Source organism: Dermochelys coriacea, chromosome 1 (assembly GCF_009764565.3).
Source record: "Dermochelys coriacea isolate rDerCor1 chromosome 1, rDerCor1.pri.v4, whole genome shotgun sequence".
NCBI classification, from domain to species: domain Eukaryota; kingdom Metazoa; phylum Chordata; order Testudines; family Dermochelyidae; genus Dermochelys; species Dermochelys coriacea.
The window spans coordinates 26044810-26066196 of record NC_050068.2 but is presented as its reverse complement, the minus strand read 5'-3'; the positions used below and the strand labels follow the sequence as shown (position 1 = coordinate 26066196).

The 21387-nt window shown below is 41.8% G+C and overlaps 1 protein-coding gene across 1 annotated transcript in view; it reads left to right on the top strand.

Annotated features, from left to right (window-relative positions):
* Window positions 1–21387, top strand: part of SLC36A4 (solute carrier family 36 member 4) — a 260786-nt gene that overhangs the window by 35175 nt on the left and 204224 nt on the right. Inside the window, exons 6-8 of the mRNA XM_038415846.2 lie at window positions 125–209; window positions 9592–9819; window positions 14669–14767. Of these exons, the coding sequence (XP_038271774.1) occupies window positions 125–209; window positions 9592–9819; window positions 14669–14767 (412 nt within the window). The remainder of the gene's footprint in view (window positions 1–124; window positions 210–9591; window positions 9820–14668; window positions 14768–21387) is intronic.

The window sequence follows — 21387 nt, the reverse complement described above, 5'->3', positions numbered from 1 at the left end:
TTGTTTCCACCTCACTATAAAAAGGAGCACTAGATGTATGTCATTTGGAAATGGGTTAATTGTTTGAAAACCCTTTTTATATCATAACTTCAATGTGTGTGTGTGTGTTTTTTCTCCCACCTAGGTGTATCGTTGACTTTTTTCTTGTGATTACACAGCTGGGATTTTGCAGCGTTTATGTTGTGTTCTTAGCAGAAAATGTGAAACAAGTGAGTAAAAGCATTGTATGGGAATAATTTTGTTTGCAGCTTTTTATTTCCAGCTTTATTTCCTTTCTGCATCCATGTCAAATATACCATTCATATAATGCACATAATGAAAATATATACAGTGTAAACTCTACCTTGCTTTCCCCCAAAGATACCTCACTAATTAACTTTTGTGGAAAGTGATCCACTTGCTTTGTAGGTTAAACCAAATCCAGCGCTTGTGTAAGCAGCTGCAACATCATTGACCTCCAGTTTTTCTTAAATTTCAACACTTAATCTCACAATTTAACCATGGGACGTAATTATTTTACACACAACTAAACAGTGTTAGAAAGATAAGAGGAGTTCTGCCAAATTTTACAATAAGATAATGGTTTCTTCATGCACAAAATAAGTAGTGTACCATAAACTCTTAGGATTTGTGCTCCAAAATGTGTGTAATCTCTTGTACAGTATACACATATTCTTTCCATATCCAGATCTTGGGCCCAACCTTGCTCTCAATATGTAGCAATTGTTATATATTATTTAGTTTGCAGTAATGTCCAAAATAGTGCTAGGAAGTTTCCAAATGCAGAGAAAGACACAGTCCCTGCTCTGAAGATTGTAGTTAACTATAGTTATGTACTTTCTGTGAGCCCACATGCAAAGCAGTTTATTTTCTGAGCTCTGCAGCAGTGTGAGCCACATCTCAGAGGACGGAAAAAGCTGTTAGGCAATTGGAAAGGCATTCTGTAAAGAACTGGGGAAGATGGACAACATTGTTTATGGTTAATGATATCTTCCAGCAAGTGTCTGAAGCCTCCCTCCACACAAATTTAAGGTATCACTGAGTGAAATGGGAATGGTTGATTTACGTGTAGATTATGAGGCTGTTCTGCTTCAGTAACAACCAGCCCTGCGGTAATGCTGTGATCCTGCTAGACTCTAAAAGCTAAGTAAGGTTGGGCCATTTCAGTACTAGGATGGGAGATCTCCATGAGACACCTGAGAGCTGCAGGTGATATTCAGCAGATGGCACTGTACACTTTTGCAATGTGCTGAACTGTTACCCAAAGAACCATTATCTCTTAGATGAGACATAAAGTTAGATCCTGACTACATTACATTTCTACAAGGTCCCACATTCCCCACAAATGAATGGAGGCATTAAACATGGGCTTCTTGACAATTTTCAGCTCAGGTAATTACCCTACAATCCCGCTCCAATTTCAATCAGATATGATGTTCTTAATGTCCTATTTTAGACAATTCTGCAATACAGCTGTATGCTTTGAAACTGCTACTGGTTATACTTCATTGGTGGCTGAAATGGTCCCGAGGTATCTTACCTTTCTCTTAGGAGTGTTGTGGGAAGTGATCTAAGATCCTTTGATGTAAGTTGCTATAAAAGTGCAAAGTATCTGCATATGCAGTTTTTATATTCTATGATTTGGGCCTCTGCTCCTGATATTCAGTAGTTGTGAGACCATATTATAAAAATGTATTTTACCATTCTAATGCCTCGTAATCTCAGCGTGCATATTATTTTCAGTAGTATGTCTTTTCCTTCTCTGGCTCCACTCTCTCAGTGTGAATTTTTATTGCATCCATCATAGTATAAAGTTCAAGTCCAAACAATTGCCATCAAATAGGTAAGCAGACCCATTGCTGCCTACCAATGACATCTTCCTAGTTAATGATCCTATAAGCAAAAACAAGACTAATCAGATGTGTCTTGCATCACTTCTAAAGGCCATTAAAATTGGGTCCTCATTTATTACAGGATTTCAGACAGAGGGGCCTTCACAAGAAATACTTTGCTACCTTCCCCCAGGAGTTTAACCTTGGGGAGAGATCCAGTAACAAATTCATCCTAGGCAAGAGAATCAGCCACAAGGAAATATGAAATGTACTCTGTAATTGAATCAAACTTATCAAAAATTCAGAGGTTTCACTTTTCAATTAATTTGATTTGAATTGAAGTTCTTCTCTTCCATGGTATGATAAGGAGATAAGAGCTGTCTCCTTCACAGCCACAAAGATCTATATTGCAGAACTCCGTCCTGTAGAGGGCACCAAAGGACCTAAATTGGTACTACTTTAAATATATAATACATTGATTCTCCCCAAAGCCAAACTTTGTGTAAAAGCATTTAAGTTGCTTAGTTGCACATACCATTAACACAAGCATTAAAAGCCACGGAATAATTAGTTCTCACCCAACTCTTGCACCCAATGCTACCACCTTGATTTCCTCTCCTCATGACCTCACCCATGACACTGCTTCCTCCTCACAAAGCATTAGTTTGAAGGACTCCTGACTTGGCTGTTCTGGCCCCCCCAGGGCACTGGCACAGCAACACATGGTGATCCCTTGAACAGCTGATATTTCCAAGCTTGGCTTCCCTGGTGCTGCTGTGTGGTGTAATGGAGAGCTGAGGTTGAAGCACTAGGGAGCCACATGTCTCTGCATTGATATCAGTCTTGGTGCAAAGGCACGGGGATCTCCTATACAGCTGTGCTCCCCAAACCCAGTCAGCCCTTCCCCCCACATACAAACCTCATTCTCCTTTCTTGCCCTCCCTCAAAGCCCCATTATCAATCTTCCCCTATCCCCTGCTATGTAGCGTAGCTCCCTGCGGTCTCTGGAAGGAGTGGAGATGGTGAGTTGGGGAAGCAAGATGTTGAAAATGGATGTAGCTGACAGAGTTGGACAGTTCCAATGGCTAATCTTAGTGTAGCTCAAATTGGTTATATCGAACGGGGGAATAACTTGTGTGTTAATTTTAAAATTTCAAAATTGGCTTATGTTGGAGATGTTAGCTGAATATGATTGTGTGGGAACTGCCATTGTTTAGCTAGTGGAATCCAAAGAAATGTGTAGAGGGAAAATGGAAGGGAAATATTAGTTAAGTAGCCTTTTAAAATATTTCCTCTACAGAGTTAGTAAATATTTTTCTTTAAATGTTACATGGAAATTTCAGTGGTCCAGTGAAGAGTAATTGTGCCAAATTTGAGGCTGAGGCTGGTGTAAACAGTTGCTACTATTATCTCCATAATAAAAATGGAATGCTTGAACCAGAGCCTGTCACAAAGGCTGACCAGTCTCTCTGTGTATGTCTTACTTCAGTTAAACACCTGTGGCTGGCCTGTGCCAGCTGACTTGGGCTCAAAGGGCTTAGGCTATGGGGCTGTAAAATTGCGGTGTAGACATTTGGGCTTGGGCTGGTGTCCGGGCTCTGGGACCCCACGAGAGGGGAGAATCCCAGAGCCTGGGCTCCAGCCCAAGACCAAAAGTCTACAATGCAGTTTTGCAGCCCTGCAACCTGAGCCTCACAAGCCTGAGCCAGTTGAAACGGGCCAGCCAGGGGTGTTTAATTTCAGTGTAGACATACCCTATGGTATCTTGCTGGAGTGGCATCACTCTTCAGTTATTTCAGTGTTATCACATAAATGATAAATAGAGCTCCGGTGGGGACATAGAGGGTCAGGAATATCTGTGCATAAAGTAAATAATTCACACAAACCTTTGATCCTTAACCACTTCGGAGTCCCAGTTACTGGGGTGGTGGATGCCAGATAAATGTTTGTAAACATAACTTTTCATATGCTGCATCAGCTGAGTCCTTTCAATTGTGAAACTTTATTTGCTGTAGTATTTCTTGTACAGCCTGCATCCACAAATCATTGAGTTAAATAATACAAAATGGTGGTGAATAAATGGTCAATTTTCAATGAAGAAAAATGAGCAGAAAGGCCAATATTTTTTAAAATTTGCCTTAATGGGAGCAGTTGGGTATTCAGGACTTCTGATTTTCAAAATCTTGGCCAAAACCTTGTACTTTCTCAAAAAAACTTTAGATTTTCCTATGTTGTTTGCTGTCTTGCTATCTTGCAAAACAAAAAGTTGACAAATATTTTATAAAGAGCCTGCCATATGCAAAAAGAAAAGGCGTACTTGTGGCACCTTAGAGACTAACAAATTTATTTGAGCATAAGCTTTCGTGAGCTACAGCTCACTTCATCGGATGCATCAGTGCATCGGTGAGGACAAAGTCACAAAGTTCAGCCACCAGGTTAGCTGTGACATTATTGGGGATACTGTTCCTGATGGCTCGTAGTCCATCTTTGTGTGGAATGTTGGTGTAGAGGGCTTCTACATCCATAGTGGCCAGGATGGTGTTTTTAGGAAGATCACCGAGGGATTGTAGTTTCCTCAGGAAGTCAGTGGTGTCTCGAAGATAGCTGGGAGTGCTGGTAGCGTAGGGCCTGAGGAGGGATTCTACATAGCCAGACAATCCTGCTGTCAGGGTGCCAATGCCTGAGATGATTTGGCATCCAGGATTTCCAGGTTTATGGATCTTGGGTAGCAGATGGAATACCCCAGGTCGGGGGTCCAGGGGTGTGTGTGTGTGGATTTGTTCTTGTGCTTTTTCAGGGAGTTTCTTGAGCAGATGGTGTAGTTTCTTTTGGTAACCTTCAGTGGGATCAGAGGGTAATGGCTTGTAGAAAGTGGTTTTAGAGAGCTGCCTAGCAGCCTCTTGTTCATATTCTGACCTATTCATGATGACGATAGCACCTCCTTTGTCAGCCTTTTTGATTATGATGTCAGAGATGTTTCTGAGGCTGTGGATGGCATTGTGTTCTGCACGGCTGAGGTTATGGGGCAAGTGATGCTGCTTTTCTACAATTTCAGCCCGTGCTTGTCGGCAGAAGCACACTATGTAGAAGTCCAGTCTGTTATTTCGACCTTCAGGAGGAGTCCACCCAGAATCCTTCTTTTTGTAGCGTTGGTAGGAAGGTCCCTGTGGGTTAATCCGTTGGTTAGAGGTGTGTTGGAAATATTCCTTGAGTCGGAGACGTCGAAAATAGGATTCTAGGTCACCACAGGACTGTATCATGTTCGTGGGGGTGGAGGGGCAAAAGGAGAGGCCCCGAGATAGGACAGATTCTTCTGCTGGGCTAAGAGTATAGTTGGACAGATTAACAATATTGCTGGGTGGATTAAGGGAACCTTTGCTTTACAGCCCCAAACTGTCTCCCGTTCCTGTCCAGATGCTCATAACCGCTCAACTACCAAAATCTCTAGCTCTGCCTTTCTTCCACTTCACCACCCAAACAAATAAAGCCCATTTAGTATAGTTATTAATTAGTTACAAAACCCTGCAGCTGTGTAGACTGAATGTGTTGCGGCAAACTAATACAAATGACATTTGGCATCAAAATAAATAACACGGGAGACTATCTAAAGCTATCTAAACCTATCTAAAGCTGCCACAAGCTTTCTAGTCTGCTTCACTTGAATGCTGTGGAAACTAGAGGCCCTTGCTGAAGAATTTAGGTCCATCTTGTAATGGAATATACCTGAGGGAGTCAAGGAAGACAAGGCAGTTGTGGAGAAGCTAAATGAATTCATTGTATTGATCTTCACTGCAGAGGATGTGATGGAAATTCCCACACTTGAGCCATTCTTTTTAGGTGACAAATCTGAGGAACTGCCCCAGATTGAGGTGTCAAAAGAGGAGGTTTTGGGACAAACTGATAAATTTAAATAGTGATAAATCACCAGGACTCAATGGTATTCACCCAAAAGCTCTGAAGGAACTCAAATATGAAATTGCAGGACTGGTAACTATGGTATGTAACCTATTGCTTAAATTAGCTTCTGTGCCAGATGACTGGAGTATTACTAATGAAATGGCATTTTTTAAAAAAGGCTCCAGACTTGATTGAAACTATAGTAAAGAACAGAATTATCAGGCATATAGATGAACATGAAATGTTGGAGAAGAGTCACAGGGGTTTTGTAAAGGGAAATCATGCCTCACCAATTGCTTAGAATTCTTTGAAGGGGATCAACAAACATAGAGACAAGGTTGATCTAATGGGTATAGTGTACTTGGATTTCCAGAAGGCCTTTGACAAGGTCCTTCCCCAAAGGCTCTTAGGCAAAGTAAGCAGACGTAGGATAAGAGGGAAGGTCCTCTCATGGATCAGTAATTGGTTAAAAGATAGGAAGCAAAGAGTAGGAATATTTGATCAGTTTTCACAGTGGAGAGAGGTAAATAGTGGGGTTCCCCAAGGATCTGTACTGGGACCAGTTCTGTTCAGCATATTCATATATGATCTGGAAAAAGGGATAAACAGGTAGCAAAGTTTTTGCATAAAATACAAAAGTTAAGTCCAAAGCTGACTGTGAAAAGTTACAAAGGGATCTCCCAAAACTGGGTGACTGTGCAAGAAGGTGGCAGGTGACATTCAATATTGATAAATGCAAAGTAATGCACATCAGAAAACATAATCCCAACTATACATACAAAATGATTGGGTTTAAATTAGCTGTTACCTCTCAAGAAAGAGATTTTGGAGTCATTGTGGATAGTTCTCCAACTCTGAAAACATCTGCTCAATGTGCAGCGGCAATAAAAAAGCTAACAGAATATTAGGAACCATCTGGCCACATCTGGAGTACTGCGTCCAGTTTTGGGCACCCAACTACAGAAATGATGTGGAGAAATTGGAGAGAGTCCAGCAGAGGGCAGTGAAAATGATCAAGGGGCTGGGGCACATGACTTACTAGGAGAGACTGAGGGAACTGGGCTTGTTTAGTTTGCAGAAGAGAAGAGTGAGGGGGGATTTGGTAGCAGCCTTCAACTACCTGAAGGGGGGTTTCAAAGAGGATGGAGCTAGGCTGTTCTCAGTGGTGGCAGATGACAGAACAAGGAGCAATAGTCTCAAGTTGCAGTGGAGAAGGTCTAGGCTGAATATTAGGAAACACTATTTAACTAGGAAGGTGGTGAATCACTGGAATGGGTTGCCTAGGGAGGTGATGGAATCTCCATCGTTAGAGGTTTCTAAGGCCTGGCCTGATAAAACCCTGGCTGGGATGATTTAGTTGGGGATTGATCCTGCTTTGAGCAGGGGGTTGGACTAGATGATCTCCTGAGGTCTCTTCCAATCCTAATCTATGATTATATGATTAGGAAAGGGATAGATATTAAGATAGAAAATATCATAATGCCACTATACAAGTCCCTGTTATTCTCACACCATGAATACTACATGAAGTTTTGGTAGCCCCATCTCAAAAAAGCTATATTAGTATTGGAAAAAGGTTCAGAGAAGGGAAACAAAATGAGTTGAGATATAAAACAGCTTCCATAAGAGCAGAAATTAAAAAGACTAGGGTTTTTCATCTTAGGTGAAAAAAAAAGACGACTAAGGGAGGATAGGGTAGAGGTCTGTAAAATTGTGATGGGTGGGGAGAAAGTGAATAGGGAAGTGTTATTCATACCTTTTCACATAACACAAGAAACAGGGGTCACCCGATGAAATTAGTAGCCAGCAGGTTTAAAACAAACAAAAGGAAGTACTTCTTCACACAACACACACTCGACCTGTGGAACTTGTTGCCCCAGGGGATGTTGTGGAGGCCAAAAATATAACTGGGTTCAAAAACAAATTAGATTAGTTCATGGAGGATAGGTACATAAATGGCTATTAGCCAAGATGGTCAGGGACACAACCCCATGCTTTGGGTATCCCAAAAAATCTGACTGCCAGAAGCTGTGACTGGACACCAGGGCATGGATCACTCGATAAATTGTCCTGTTCTGATCATTCCCTCTGAAGCATCTGGCACCGTCCACTGCTGGAAGACAGAATACTTGGTAGATTGACCATTGATCTGACCCATTATGGCTGTACTTATGAGGGGCCTCGATGATGACCATAAAACTCACTAACGATATAGCAATGCACTTTATTAATATGCTTAAATTAGAAACGTGATTACCATGTCAGTTATGACTGGAAAACAGTGCATCTACAGTATAGAAAATTGTATTTTCTTTCAGTGTGTGCACTGATGCATTGACTATTGCTGTTGTATCATGTTGTCTGTTTTAGTACTAATGTGACTTCATATACTCTGGAACATGACTCTGGTACTCATTAGTACATATACTTCCATTGTAAACTGCTGAAAGTGTTTTCTGTTAAGAGACTCAGTGGTATCTTTGTTCCTTTTGTACAGGTAAGTAGCTCTTGTATAGCAATACACATGTGAAAAGCATTGTTCAAATGTTGGCTAATTAATTCTTTTAACACCTCTGAAGTAGATAAACAGGACCATAATGCTCAAGTATTATTATAAATATGCTTTATCTGTGAGACTAGCGTAGCTCTAATTTCACAGTACATTCTCTGAGCTACAGTTTTGTGTTAGATGCTCAGGTTGTGACTACAGTAGTATGGTTGGCTGATTTGGAATTTAGAAGTAGTGTTGTAGCTGTGTCAGTCCCAGGATATTAGAGAGACATGGTGGGTGAGGTAATATCTTTTATTGCACCAACTTTTGTAGATGAGAGAGAGAAGCTTTCAAGTTTTTCTCTCTCACCAACAGAAGCTGGTCCAATAACGGATATTACCTCATCCACCTTGTCTCTCTTGGTGTTTAGAAGGCAGTTTATTGTGTGCAGTTGTTTTGAGTTTCAGACCAGTGACTTCTCAGTTGTGCTTGTTTCTTTTTACATCACATAGAATTAATAACTTTACATATTTTTTTTATATTCCTTTTTTCAAGTCTACAAGTTTAAGGCTTTCTGCAATGCGAGCAAACTAACCTCATCAGATACTCGGGGTACAGGATGGAAAAATATGGTGGGAAAATGATTAAAAAGAGATCACCCATTCTATAGGATAAAGCCACTGTAGCTTTTAAAGAAAATGGAATGAAACTGTTACTGTTTTGAGGAATGCAGTCTGTGACCTCAAATGCTTTGGCCTACCACTGCTTTTGGTCACAGCATTCATGCCATAAATTGATACGATTTTCATATAAGAAATTTTAACACCATTGATCATGTTAAATATTTTCTAATGTACAAGAACAATTGTGAATTTTTACATGCTTAGTCTTTTGAATAACATTGGGAAATTGCTGTATTATTATATGGAATCTAGGAATATTTTAGACTTGACTACAAGGAGAATTGTACCTGTTTTATCTAAACTAATTCTATTCAGCAAGTGCAAACCTCTGCATGGACTTTTATCTCTGTATAAAATGGCTTTTTGAGTTTAGCTTAAGTTGATTGGGAACAAGTTTAAGTTGAACGGAAATAACCCACTTTTAAATTAAAATATAGACAGCTGGGTTTGCACCAGTTTAAAACAGTTTAATTAAACTGGTGCAAGTTTGAATGTAGACAAGACTAGTGCTTTAACTAAATTGGGGAGGCAAGTGTCCAACTCCCATTGAAAGTTAGTAGGAGTTGGGTGTCTAACTCTCCCTTAAGCTCCTTTAAATGTTATAGCTGGGATTTTAAAAGTTTAACAAAAATAATCATTAACATAAAATACAGTGCTGCTGATGTTTTTAAAAACATCTTCCCTCCAGGTCCATGAAGGATTTTTGGAGAACAGGATTGTACCCATGAATGACACTAGTACCAGTGGTCCCTCTGAGAAAAGGAGTGTTGATTTACGAATATACATGCTGTGTTTTCTGCCATTTATTATCCTTCTGGTCTTCATTCGTGACCTTAAGAGCCTGTCTGTGCTTTCGTTCCTTGCCAATCTTTCCATGGCTGTCAGCCTGGTAATTATTTACCAGTACATCGTTCGAGTAAGTATACATCCCATCCACCAATTGTTTTGTGAAGATGTGACATCTCATTTGGAATTTGTATGTAATGTCAAATGACTATTAGATTTATATTTATTAACCTAACTTTCACACAGCATGGCTTATACTGTAAGTATTAAAGTAATGGGTATTTAAAAAGTGGCAGAGAGAGAGCCTTTTAAAGATGTGACGTTTATGGGAAATTGGACTTTAAAAAAGAAAGGAAAATGCCTACTAATTGCTCCTGCCATTAAGGCAGTAAAAGAAAAAAAGTACACATTTTAAAGAACTTTTGCCCCTTGAGTGTGAAAAAGTTATCTTCCATGCATGTCACCTGCAGCTTTGGGGATTCTGTTCCACTGCCTGTCCCTTCAGTTCAACAGGGCAGCAATTTAAACTGTAACACTTAATTCTAGCGTCTCTCCAAATACAGTACTGAACATTTGCAGACTTCTCATTTAGATCACATGTTGCAAACTTTCTGCTTTTAAGCAGTTGAATAATTTTTGCATGCACTGAATTGTTGCCATGTTACTAAAAGTGACATTGTTGCCATGTGCCTTGAGAGATTTGTATAAAGCAAGCTGAATCATGGGATGAAAACAAAAATTCACATTTAAAAAAAAAACCCTCAGAAGATCTGTCACCAGAGTTCAAAAGAGTTTGCCAGGATTACCTTTGGCGTAAGATGATACTGGAAAAATACAAGTGCTACTTTATGTACAGCAGTATTTCCCCTAGTGTGATGTGTGCCCCCCACTGATTGGCAAGAAAGACAGCCAGTGGGAGGGTTGAGTTGGGACAAAGGCAAAGACGGAGCAATTACCAATAAATATTCTCCAGAGTCTCAGCTTTCACTTTAAAAAAAAATCTTTAGCGGTTATGGTTGTGAAGAAAACCTTCAAAATGTGAAGCTAGTGTAACTGAGGGTATATATACACTAGAAACACTACAGTGGCACAGCTTCCATGCTGTAGCTACAGTATACACCTTAACACAGCAATGGAAGAATTCTTCCACTGACCTAACAGTGTCTACACTGGGGTTCAGGTCACATTAATTACATCGTACAGAGTGTGAAATTCTTCACAGTCCTGTAGGACATAGGTAAGCTGACCTAATTTTATAGTTTTCAGAGTAGCAGCTGTGTTAGTCTGTATCCACAAAAAGAAAAGGAGTACTTATGGCACCTTAGAGACTAACAAATTTATTTGAGCATAAGTACAAAATACAGTGGGGAGATTTATATACATAGGGAACATGAAACAATGTGTGTTACCATACACACTGTAATGAGAGTGATCAGGTAAGGTGAGATTTACCAGCAGGAGAGCGGAGTGGGAGGGAACCTTTCGTAGTGATAATCAAGGTGGGCCATTTCCAGCAGTTGAAAAGAACGTCTGAGGAACAGTGGGGGGCGGGGGGAGGAGGGAGGGAGGGAGGAAATAAACATGGGGAAATAGTTTTATTTTGTGTAATGACCCATCCACTCCCAGTCTTTATTCAAGCCTAAGTTAATTGTATCCAGTTTACAAATTAATTCCAATTCAGCAGTCTCTTCTTGGAGTCTGTTTTTGAATGTTCTTTTTTTTTTTTTTTGAAGAATTGCAACTTTTAGGTCTGTAATTGAGTAACCAGAAAGATTAAAGTGTTCTCCGACTGGTTTTTGAATGTTATAATTCTTGACGTCTGATTTGTGTCCATTTATTCTTTTATGCAGCGACTGTCCAGTTTGACCAATGTACATGGCAGAGGGGCATTGCTAGCACATGATGGCATATATCACATTGGTAGATGTGCAGGTAAATGAGCCTCTGATAGTGTGGCTGATGTGATTAGGCCCTATGATGGTGTCCCCTGAATAGATATGTGGACAGAGTTGGCAACGGGCTTTGTTGCAAGGTTAGGTTCCTGGGTTAGTGGTTCTCTTGTGTGTTGCTGGTGAGTATTTACTTCAGGTTGGGGGGCTGTCTGTAAGCAAGGACTGGCCTGTCTCCCAAGATCTGTGAGAGCGATGGGTTGTCCTTCAGGATAGGTTGTAGATCCTTGATGATGTGTTGGAGAGGTTTTAGTTGGGGGCTGAAGGTGATGGCTAGTGGCGTTCTGTTATTTTCTTTATTGGGCCTGTCCTGTAGTAGGTAACTTCTGGGTACTCTTCTGGGTCTGTCAATCTGTTTCTTCACTTCAGCAGGTGGGTATTGTGGTTGTAAGAATGCTTGATAGAGATCTTGTAGGTGTTTCTGGTGTAGGGTGGTGTGTATGTGACCATCGCTTATTAGCTCTGTAGTGTCCAGGAAGTGGATCTCTTTCGTGGACTGGTCCAGACTGAGGTTGATGGTGGGATGGAAATTGTTGAAATCATGATGGAATTCCTCAAGGGCTTCTTTTCCATGGGTCCAGATGATGAAGATGTCATCAATGTAGCGCAAGTAGAGTAGGGGCATTAGGGGACGAGAGCTGAGGAAGCGTTGTTCTAAGTCAGCCATAAAAATGTTGGCATACTGTGGGGCCATGCGAGTATCTATAGCAGTGCCGCTGATTTGAAGGTATACATTATCCCCAAATGTGAAACAGTTATGGGTGAGGACAAAATCCCCAACATGTGCCAGCAATACCCCTCTGCCATGTACATTGGTCAAACTGGACAGTCTCTACATAAAAGAATAAATGGACACAAATCAGACGTCGAGAATTATAACATTCAAAAACCAATTGGAGAACACTTCAATCTCTTTGGTCACTCGATTACAGACCTAAAAGTTGCAATTCTTCAAAAAAAACCCTTTCAAAAACAGACTCCAACGAGAGACTGCTGAATTGGAATTAATTTGCAAACTGGTTACAATTAACTTAGGCTTGAATAAAGACTGGGAGTGGATGGGTCATTACACAAAATAAAACTATTTCTCTATGTTTAATCCCCCCCCCCCACTGTTCCTCAGATGTTCTTTTCAACTGCTGGAAATGGCCCACCTTGATTATCACTACAGAAGGTCCCTCCTTTCCCCCCGCTCTCCTGCTGGTAAATCTCACCTTACCTGATCACTCTCGTTACAGTGTGTATGGTAACACCCATTGTTTCATGTTCTCTATGTATATAAATCTCCCCACTGTATTTTCCACTGAATGCATCCAATGAAATGAGCTGTAGCTCACGAAAGCTTACGCTCAAATAAATTTGTTAGTCTCTAAGGTGCCACAAGTACTTCTTTTAATTTTTTAGTGTAGACCAGCCCTGATGCAGGAATGTCTGTCCAAGTTTAAAGAGATTGAAACAATAGCCCTTAAACGTGAACTGCCCCATTCATATCAAAGGATGTTAACTCAGTTACCAATAATAGTTAACAATTACTCCTGGAGGAATTCTATGCCAAAAAATTAAAAATTTTGTGCACAATATTTGAAAATTCTGCAAGATTGTGCACATTTTATTTGTCAATATAACACAATATAATCACGCCAGTTTCAATTATTTTGGTAATATATTTCAAAATACCTGTCAGCAAGCATGTCTGTAACAATGCAGACACACACTAAAATTTCCTTGGGAGTAGAGAGTTAAAGAAACCCCTATGGCCCCCTTCCCCCCCCCCATCCTTCCCCAGAGCCAACCATGCAGCCAGACACTCACAACCCCCCACCAGATACCAGCCATGGGCCACCCCCAGCTCAGACACTCATGCCCCTTCCTCCCCAGAGGCCAGCCACGGGGCCCTCCATGGCCCAGATACTCGCACCCTTTCCCCACCCTCAGAGGCCAGCTGCTGCACCCCCTGTTCCAGAGACTCACACCCTCCCTCCCCGAGCCCAGCTGCTACACCCCCCCAGCCCAGACACTCACCCGCTACCCTCCTAGTAGGGTTGCCAACCCTCCAGGATTCCTGGAGTCTCCAGGAATTAAAGATTAAACTTTAATTAAAGATAATCTCATGTGATGAAACCTCCAGGAATTCATCCAACCCAAGTTGACAACGGCGTACTTCCTAGAGCCCAGGGATCCAGAGGGAGAAACAGCTAGATATTGGGTTCTGGGATTGCATTGAGTTTCCTGCATGCTGCCTCCTTTCTTTATCAGGGTGTGCTGGGAACTGCAGCTGCTGGGAACCCTCCAGTTCCCTCCCCCTCCTCTTGGCCTTGTTTTCTATTTGTAAGCTGGGCTCTGCTGGGTCCAGTGGCCCCTAGTGGCAGCCAACATCTCTGCAGCCCACTTCTGTGGGGAAAAAGGGAAATTCTGCACACAGAACATTAATTTCTGTAAAATTCTGCATTGTGCAGTGGTGCAGAATTTCCCCAGGAGTAAAGAATGCTGGCATTTAAAGTGTCATGTTAACTATCATATTACAAATATCTACACCAGTATTTCCCAAGTGCAAGTGGACAGAGGACTAGCTGGGGAGAGGAGGAGATGTGGGCGAGGAGCAGCAGCTATTGGTTACATTTTAAGCTATGCAGGCTATTAATACCACATGGTGATGTTGTTGGGGGCGGGGAATCATAGAATCATAGAATCATAGAATATCAGGGTTGGAAGGGACCCCAGAAGGTCATCTAGTCCAACCCCCTGCTCAAAGCAGGACCAAGTCCCAGTTAAATCATCCTAGCCAGGGCTTTGTCAAGCCTGACCTTAAAAACCTCTAAGGAAGGAGATTCTACCACCTCCCTAGGTAACGCATTCCAGTGTTTCACCACCCTCTTAGTGAAAAAGTTTTTCCTAATATCCAATCTAAACCTCCCCCATTGCAACTTGAGGATGGGTTTGGGTTTATTTTCCTGGAGAGGGGTTCAGCTTTCAAAAGTCTGGGTAATGCTGATATATGGTATGTGATGATGCTGTGTTTTTTCTCACCAGGATATATCTGATCCTCGAAAACTTCCCCCTGTGGCTGGTTGGAAGAAATATCCACTTTTTTTTGGTACTGCCATATTTGCTTTTGAAGGCATTGGTGTGGTAAGTGTTCTGCTGTACCCATCTAAATACAATGATTGATGATAAGAAATTCCATTATTAACTTTCAGTTAATTGCAATATTTTGCCCATCCCATTGACTTTCATGTTAATGGGATTCAGCTATTGCAATCAAACATGCTGCTTATGGACAACTTTCATTGTGCAGCCCTGTGGGCCTGCAGCAGCCCCTGTGGAAAGCTCAGGCTTCAGGCAGGTTTGTAGGGCTGTGGCGGGGGAAGGAAGCCCTGGGACATGCTGAGCCAGGGCCCACAAGCTGTGTCCAGGGCTTTCCACAGGGAGTAAGGGTACTGGAGGGCCCATGGGGCTGAATGGTATCTCCTGCTGGCATCAGGGACATCTTTGTGATACAGACTATGCCACAGTTATCCATGCCTTTGTCATCTCAGAATGAGATTGTTGTAATGCACTGTTCAACCTGGGGACCATTCAGAACTATGGTTTACACAGAATCCTGCAGGATGCTTATTAACTGCAGTTACACTTTGGGAGGACATGATTAAACCCAGTGCTCTGAGATACTTACATTTGCTTCCAGTAAGCATCCAGGTGGAATTCAAGGTGTCGATTTTAATCTCTCAAACTCTAAGTGGTTTGAAACCTGCTTACCTGAGAGACTCTCCAGGCTTTACTGCCACAGAGGAGATCAACACAGTTACTGAAGCTGGGAGGCCTTCTCAACTTATGGAAGAAAAGGTTGCTGGTAGAAAAGTCTCTGCAGGTTCCTTGCTTTGGGACCCTCCTCCCTTATCTCCTCAGCATTGGTCTGCCAGTGTCCAGGTTTGTTAACCTTCTGGGCACACTGCACATCTCCTCACCTTTCCTCTTTCTTCTCAGGCTATTGAGGAAGGGGTGGGCTGAAGTTTGGGTTTGGCTATATTTATGGATAGTGTTGTGGTGGTTGTGTCTACCCAATTTGTGGGATGAGTGCCAATAGATGCTTGATTTTTATAAATTCAAATAAATGAAAAGAGCTATTCAAAAAAGAGTGAAAAAGTGTGTGAACATAGGGGGAAAAATCAATTAGTTTGCCAAACCTCATGGCTGAATCATTTTTGCTCAAACGTATAAGAAAAAACTCAATATGAGGCTGAGAATGAGCATGGAAGATTTCAACCTGAATGGTTAAAGTCTGGCAAAATTATCAGCAGCTGAAAGTGAAGGGTTATAATGGAACATGTTAGGCAACCTTAATCATAGGTAGTGTTGTTAAATCTGGGTAAGAAAAGGTTTTCCTGTCCCAAAGAATGTTTTTGGGATTTTGACAATTTTTCCATTCTATATTGGGGTGAAACGGAGACCTTTTGAAGTTTTTGGCTTGGGGGGGAAGGGGAGGGCGTGTGAGGAGACACACACACACGCACCTCCCCGCCTCTGAATAACCAATAGCCTGGTGGTTAGGGTACTCACATGGAACCCAGGTCCAAATACTTGGGATTTTCACTGGGTCTCCCACATCCCATGTGAGTGCTGACCACGAGGCTGTTGACTATTCTGGGATGAGTCTCTTTCTCTCTCTGAGAAACCTTTCCTGATGAAAGTTTTGTCGAAACTGGTACGTTTCTTGCAAAGTTTCAGTTTACTGACAAACAAATTTTTCATGTGGGGGAAAAAAGTTTACCATTTAATTAGTTTGGTACCCTAGCCTATCTTCTCGTCATTTTGTTTTTTTCTATTTTGATTTCTCTCAGGTTTACTATTTAATTAATTGGTACCCTAGCCTACCTTCTCTTTGATTATGGGCTATCAGCATATATACTGGACCCTTGCTAGAACATGCGTCTATATAGCGCAAATTTGCATATAATGCGGTTGTGGTCATGGATCCCAAATGTAATTACTTTAATTGGAATTCATTTTAACGCAGTCCCCGCTATAACGTGGTCCCCGCATTAACGCGGTACCGCGCATGGATCCCAAATCCCACGTTCTAGCGAGGGTCCGGTGTATTATATTTCTATAAAAGTCTTGTATTGGATTTCATTCTGGCAGGTCTTCCCTGGTAGTGTTTACTTGTTTCATAAAGATACACTTCTCGGAAAACTTGAACAAGCTTTTTGCATAGAAGCAATAGATGTGATATATCTCAAGTTTAGTGGGGTTTTTGATACTGTCTCATATGACCTTCTCATAAACTAGAGAAATATAGGCTAGACAAAGCTACTACAAAGTGGATGCACAACTGGTTGGAAACAGTATTCAGAGAGTAGTTATCAATGTTTCATAATTGAATTGGATGGGCATGCTGAGTGGGGTCCCACAGGGATTTGTACTGGGTTCAGTTTTATTCAATATTTTTATAAATGATTTGGATATTGGCATAGAGAGTGTGCAAATAAATTTTGTGGATAATACCAAGTTGGGAGGGGTGGCAGGTGCTTTGGAGGACAGGATTAGAATTCAAAATGATCTTGCCAAACTGGAGAAATGGTCTGAAATAAATAGGATGAAATTCAGAAAGGACAAATGCAAAGTACTACACTTAGGAAGAAATAATCAGTTGCACAAATACAAAATGAGAAATAAGTGCCTACGAAGGGATGCTGCAGAAAAGGATCTTTCGGTTATAGTGGATCACAAACTAAATTTGAGTCAACAATTTAATACTGTCACAAAAAAAGCAAACCTCATTCTGGGGTATATTACAGGAATGTTGTAAGGAAGATATGAGGAATAATTCTTGCCCTCCACTCAGCATGATAAGGCCTCAACTGGAGTATTGTGTCTATTTCTGGGCCCCACATTGTGGGAAAGTTATGGACAAATATGAGAAAGGAAATATGAGAGGAAAGCGACAAAAATTAATCGAGGGCTAGAAAATATGACCTCCGAGGAAAGATTGAAACAACTGGGTTTGTTTAGTCTGGAGAAGAGAAGATTGTGATCGGGGGTGGGGGAAGAAGGGAGGCATGATAGCAGTCTTCAAGTACTTAAAAGGTTGTTATAAAGAGGAGAGTGATAAATTGTTTTCCTTAACCACTGAGCACAGGACAAGAAATAATGGGCTTAAATTGCAACAAGGGAGGTTTAGGTTAGATCTTAGGAAAAACTTTCTAACCATAAGGGTAGTTAAGCACTGGAACAAACTACTTTTGGGCTGAGGCAAAAAAAGCATTGAGTACTTCAGCTTTTTCCACATCATCGGTCACTAGTTTGCCTCCCCCATTCAGTAAGGGTCCCACACATCGCCTGACCTTCTTCTTGTTGCTAACATACCTGAAGAGGCTTTATTTAAATGTTCTCTCAAATATGAATGATCTTTTTATTGTATTTTTTTAATTTAAAGCTGCAACTTATGTTCATGTTGACTAATACCTTACTCCATGAGCAGTGTTAGTGAAATCAGTGGTACTGCTCATGGAGTAAAGTCCTATTTGCTGCAGTAAGGGTTCTAAAGTACAGCTCTAAATTACTTAATTTAAAAGTATGGTTCAGGGCAACCCAATGGGAGATTGATAATGGGATTTCCACTGGCTCTGTGGATGAGAGGAAAGCAGTGGACGTGTTGTTCCTTGACTTTAGCAAAGCTTTTGACACGGTCTCCCACAGTATTCTTGCCAGCAAGTTAAAGAAGTATGGGCTGGATGAATGGACTATAAGGTGGATATAAAGTTGGCTAGATTGTCAGGCTCAACAGGTGGCTCCATGTCTAGTTGGCAGCCGGTATCAAGTGGAGTGCCCCAAGGGTTGGTCCTGGGGCCGGTTTTGTTCAATATCTTCATAAATGATCTGGAGGATGGTGTGGATTGCACCCTCAGCAAGTTTGCTGATGACACTAAACTGGGGGGAGAGGTAGATACACTGGAGGGTAGGGATAGGATACAGAGGACCCTAGACAAATGAGAGGATTGGGCCAAAAGAAATCTGATGAGGTTCAACAAGGACAAGTGCAGAGTCCTGCACTTAGGATGGAAGAATCCCATGTACTGCTACAGACTAGGGACCAAATGGCTTGGCAGCAGTTCTGCAGAAAAGGACCTAGGGGTTACAATGGACGAGAAGCTGGATATGAATCAACAGTGTGCCCTTGTTGCCAAGAAGGCCAAAGGCATTTTGGGCTGTATAAGTAGGGGCATTGCTAGCAGATAGAGGGACGTGATTGTTCCCCTCTATTCGACATTGGTGAGGCCTCATCTGGAGTACTGTGTCCAGTTTTGGGCACCACACTACAAGAAGGAAGTGGAAAAATTGAAAAGAGTCCAGCGGAGGGCAACAAAAATGATTAGGGGACTGGAACACATGACTTATGAGGAGAGGCTGAGGGAACTGGGATTGTTTAGTTTGCAGAAGAGAAGAATGAGGGGGGATTTGATAGCTGCTTTCAACTACCTGAAAGGAGGTTCCAAAGAGGATGGATCTAGACTGTTCTCAGTGGTAGCAGATGACAGAACAAGGAGTAATGGTCTCAAGTTGCAGTGGGGGAGGTTTAGGTTGGATATTAGGAAAAACGTTTTCACTAGGAGAGTGGTGAAGCACTGGAATGCGTTACCTAGGGAGGTGGTGGAATCTCCTTTCTTAGAAGTTTTTAAGGTCAGGCTTGACAAAGTCATGGCTGAGATGATTTAGTTGGGGATTGGTCCTGCTTTGAGCAGGGGGTTGGACTAGATGACCTCCTGAGGTCCCTTCCAAGCCTGATATTCTATGATTCTATGATTTAGGACTTGATCTTGCTCCCACTGAAGTCAGTGGTAAAACTAGAATTTAATCCAATGGTGAAGGATTAAACCTTGGTGATTTCAACCTTTAGGGTTTCGATTCAGTCCATCGTAGACTAGTATTGTGGTTGAGTGTTGTAAACATTCAATGATTTTTGGATATCCCCTATGAAATGAGTAATCTAGCAATGTGTGGGTAATTTGCACTATGACTGCTTGTGCTTTATTTGATCGTTGGATAAATAGAAAATTTCATTCTTCATTCCTGTCAGTTTAGCACCTTTCATGAACCTGAATAACACTTCTTTCTGTAATAACTCTCATAGAACAGGAATGCTTTATTGATTGTTAAATTGCCAATGGAAACTCTCAAGTGGGTTAATATACTGTTTACAATCTTTAATGCCTTTCCAATACCTCTTTCTTTATGTATTATGACGAGGCAAGGCCATATGGCTATAGAAAAGTAGTGGGAGATAGATATATTAGCTCCAGACTAAACAAATCCCTGGTACCAGGTTAAGTGAAATGGCAGCTGCTCCAAGTCAATTAAGACACCTGGGGCCAATTAAGAACTTTCCAGAAGGCAGGGAGAATGCTATGTTGATTGGGACACCTGAAGCCAATCAGGGGCTGGCTGAACTTAGTTAAAAGCCTCCCAGTTAGTCAAGTGGGAGTGCATGTCAGGAACTGTGGGAAAAATACAGGATAGGGAGAGGAATTATTTAAGCTCAGCACCAATGTGGACACTAGAACAAATGGGTATAAACTGGCCACCAGGAAGTTTAGACTTGAAATCAGACGAAGGTTTTTAACCATCAGAGGAGTGAAGTTTTGGAATAACCTTCCAAGGGAAGCAACGGGGGCAAAAGATCTATCTGGTTTTAAGATTCTACTTGATAAGTTTATGGAGGAGATGGTATGATGGGATAATGGGATTTTGGTAAGTAATTGATCTTTAAATATTCTGGGTAAATAGGCCAAATCCCCTGAGATGGGATATTAGATGGATGGGATCTAAGTTACCCAGGAAAGAATTTTCTGTAGTATCTGGCTGGTGAGTCTTGCCCATATGCTCAGAGTTTAGCTGATCGCCATATTTGGGGTCGGGAAGGAATTTTCCTCCAGGGCAGATTGGAGAGGCCCTGGAGGTTTTTCGCCTTCCTCTGTAGCATGGGTGACTTGAGGGAGGCTTCTCTGCTCCTTGAAGTCTTTAAACCATGATTTAAGGACTTTTATAGCTCAGACATAGGTGAGGATTTTCATAGGAGTGGGTAGGTGAGATTCTGTGGCCTGCGCTGTGCAGGAGGTCGGACTAGATGATCAGAATAGTCCCTTCTGACCTTAGTATCTATGAACCTATGAATCTATGAACCCAGGCACAGATCCTGCGGAGGCTCTTCTGGCCAGGAGTACATGAAGATGTCCAGCGATACTGCACCTCTTGTCCGGAGTGTCAGTTACATAGCCCTCGCCCGCACTTGCGGGATCCTTTGATACCTCTTCCAATTATAGAGTTTCCTTTCGAACGGATAACCATGGATCTGGTAGGGCCCCTAGAGAAGACAGCTCGGGGCACCAACATGTGTTTGTTGTACTGGACTATGCAACCTGATACCTGGAAGCTGTTCCCCTGCGCAAGACAGCTTCCAAGACAATAGCTAAGGAGCTAGTACAGATCTTTGCCTGGGTTGGGCTACCCAAGGAGATATTGACTGATCAAGGGACACCTTTCATGTCCAAATTGATGAAAGATCTCTGTTCATTGCTCCATGTACAAGCCCTATGGACCTCTGTATACCACCTGCAAACAGATGGCCTGGTTGAAAGGTTCAATAGGACCCTCAAGGCCATGATCAGGAAAGTGGTGAGCCGAGATGGGAAAGATTGGGATACCCTATTGCCTTACCTCATGTTCGCCATCTGGGAGGTTCCATAAGCCTCCAC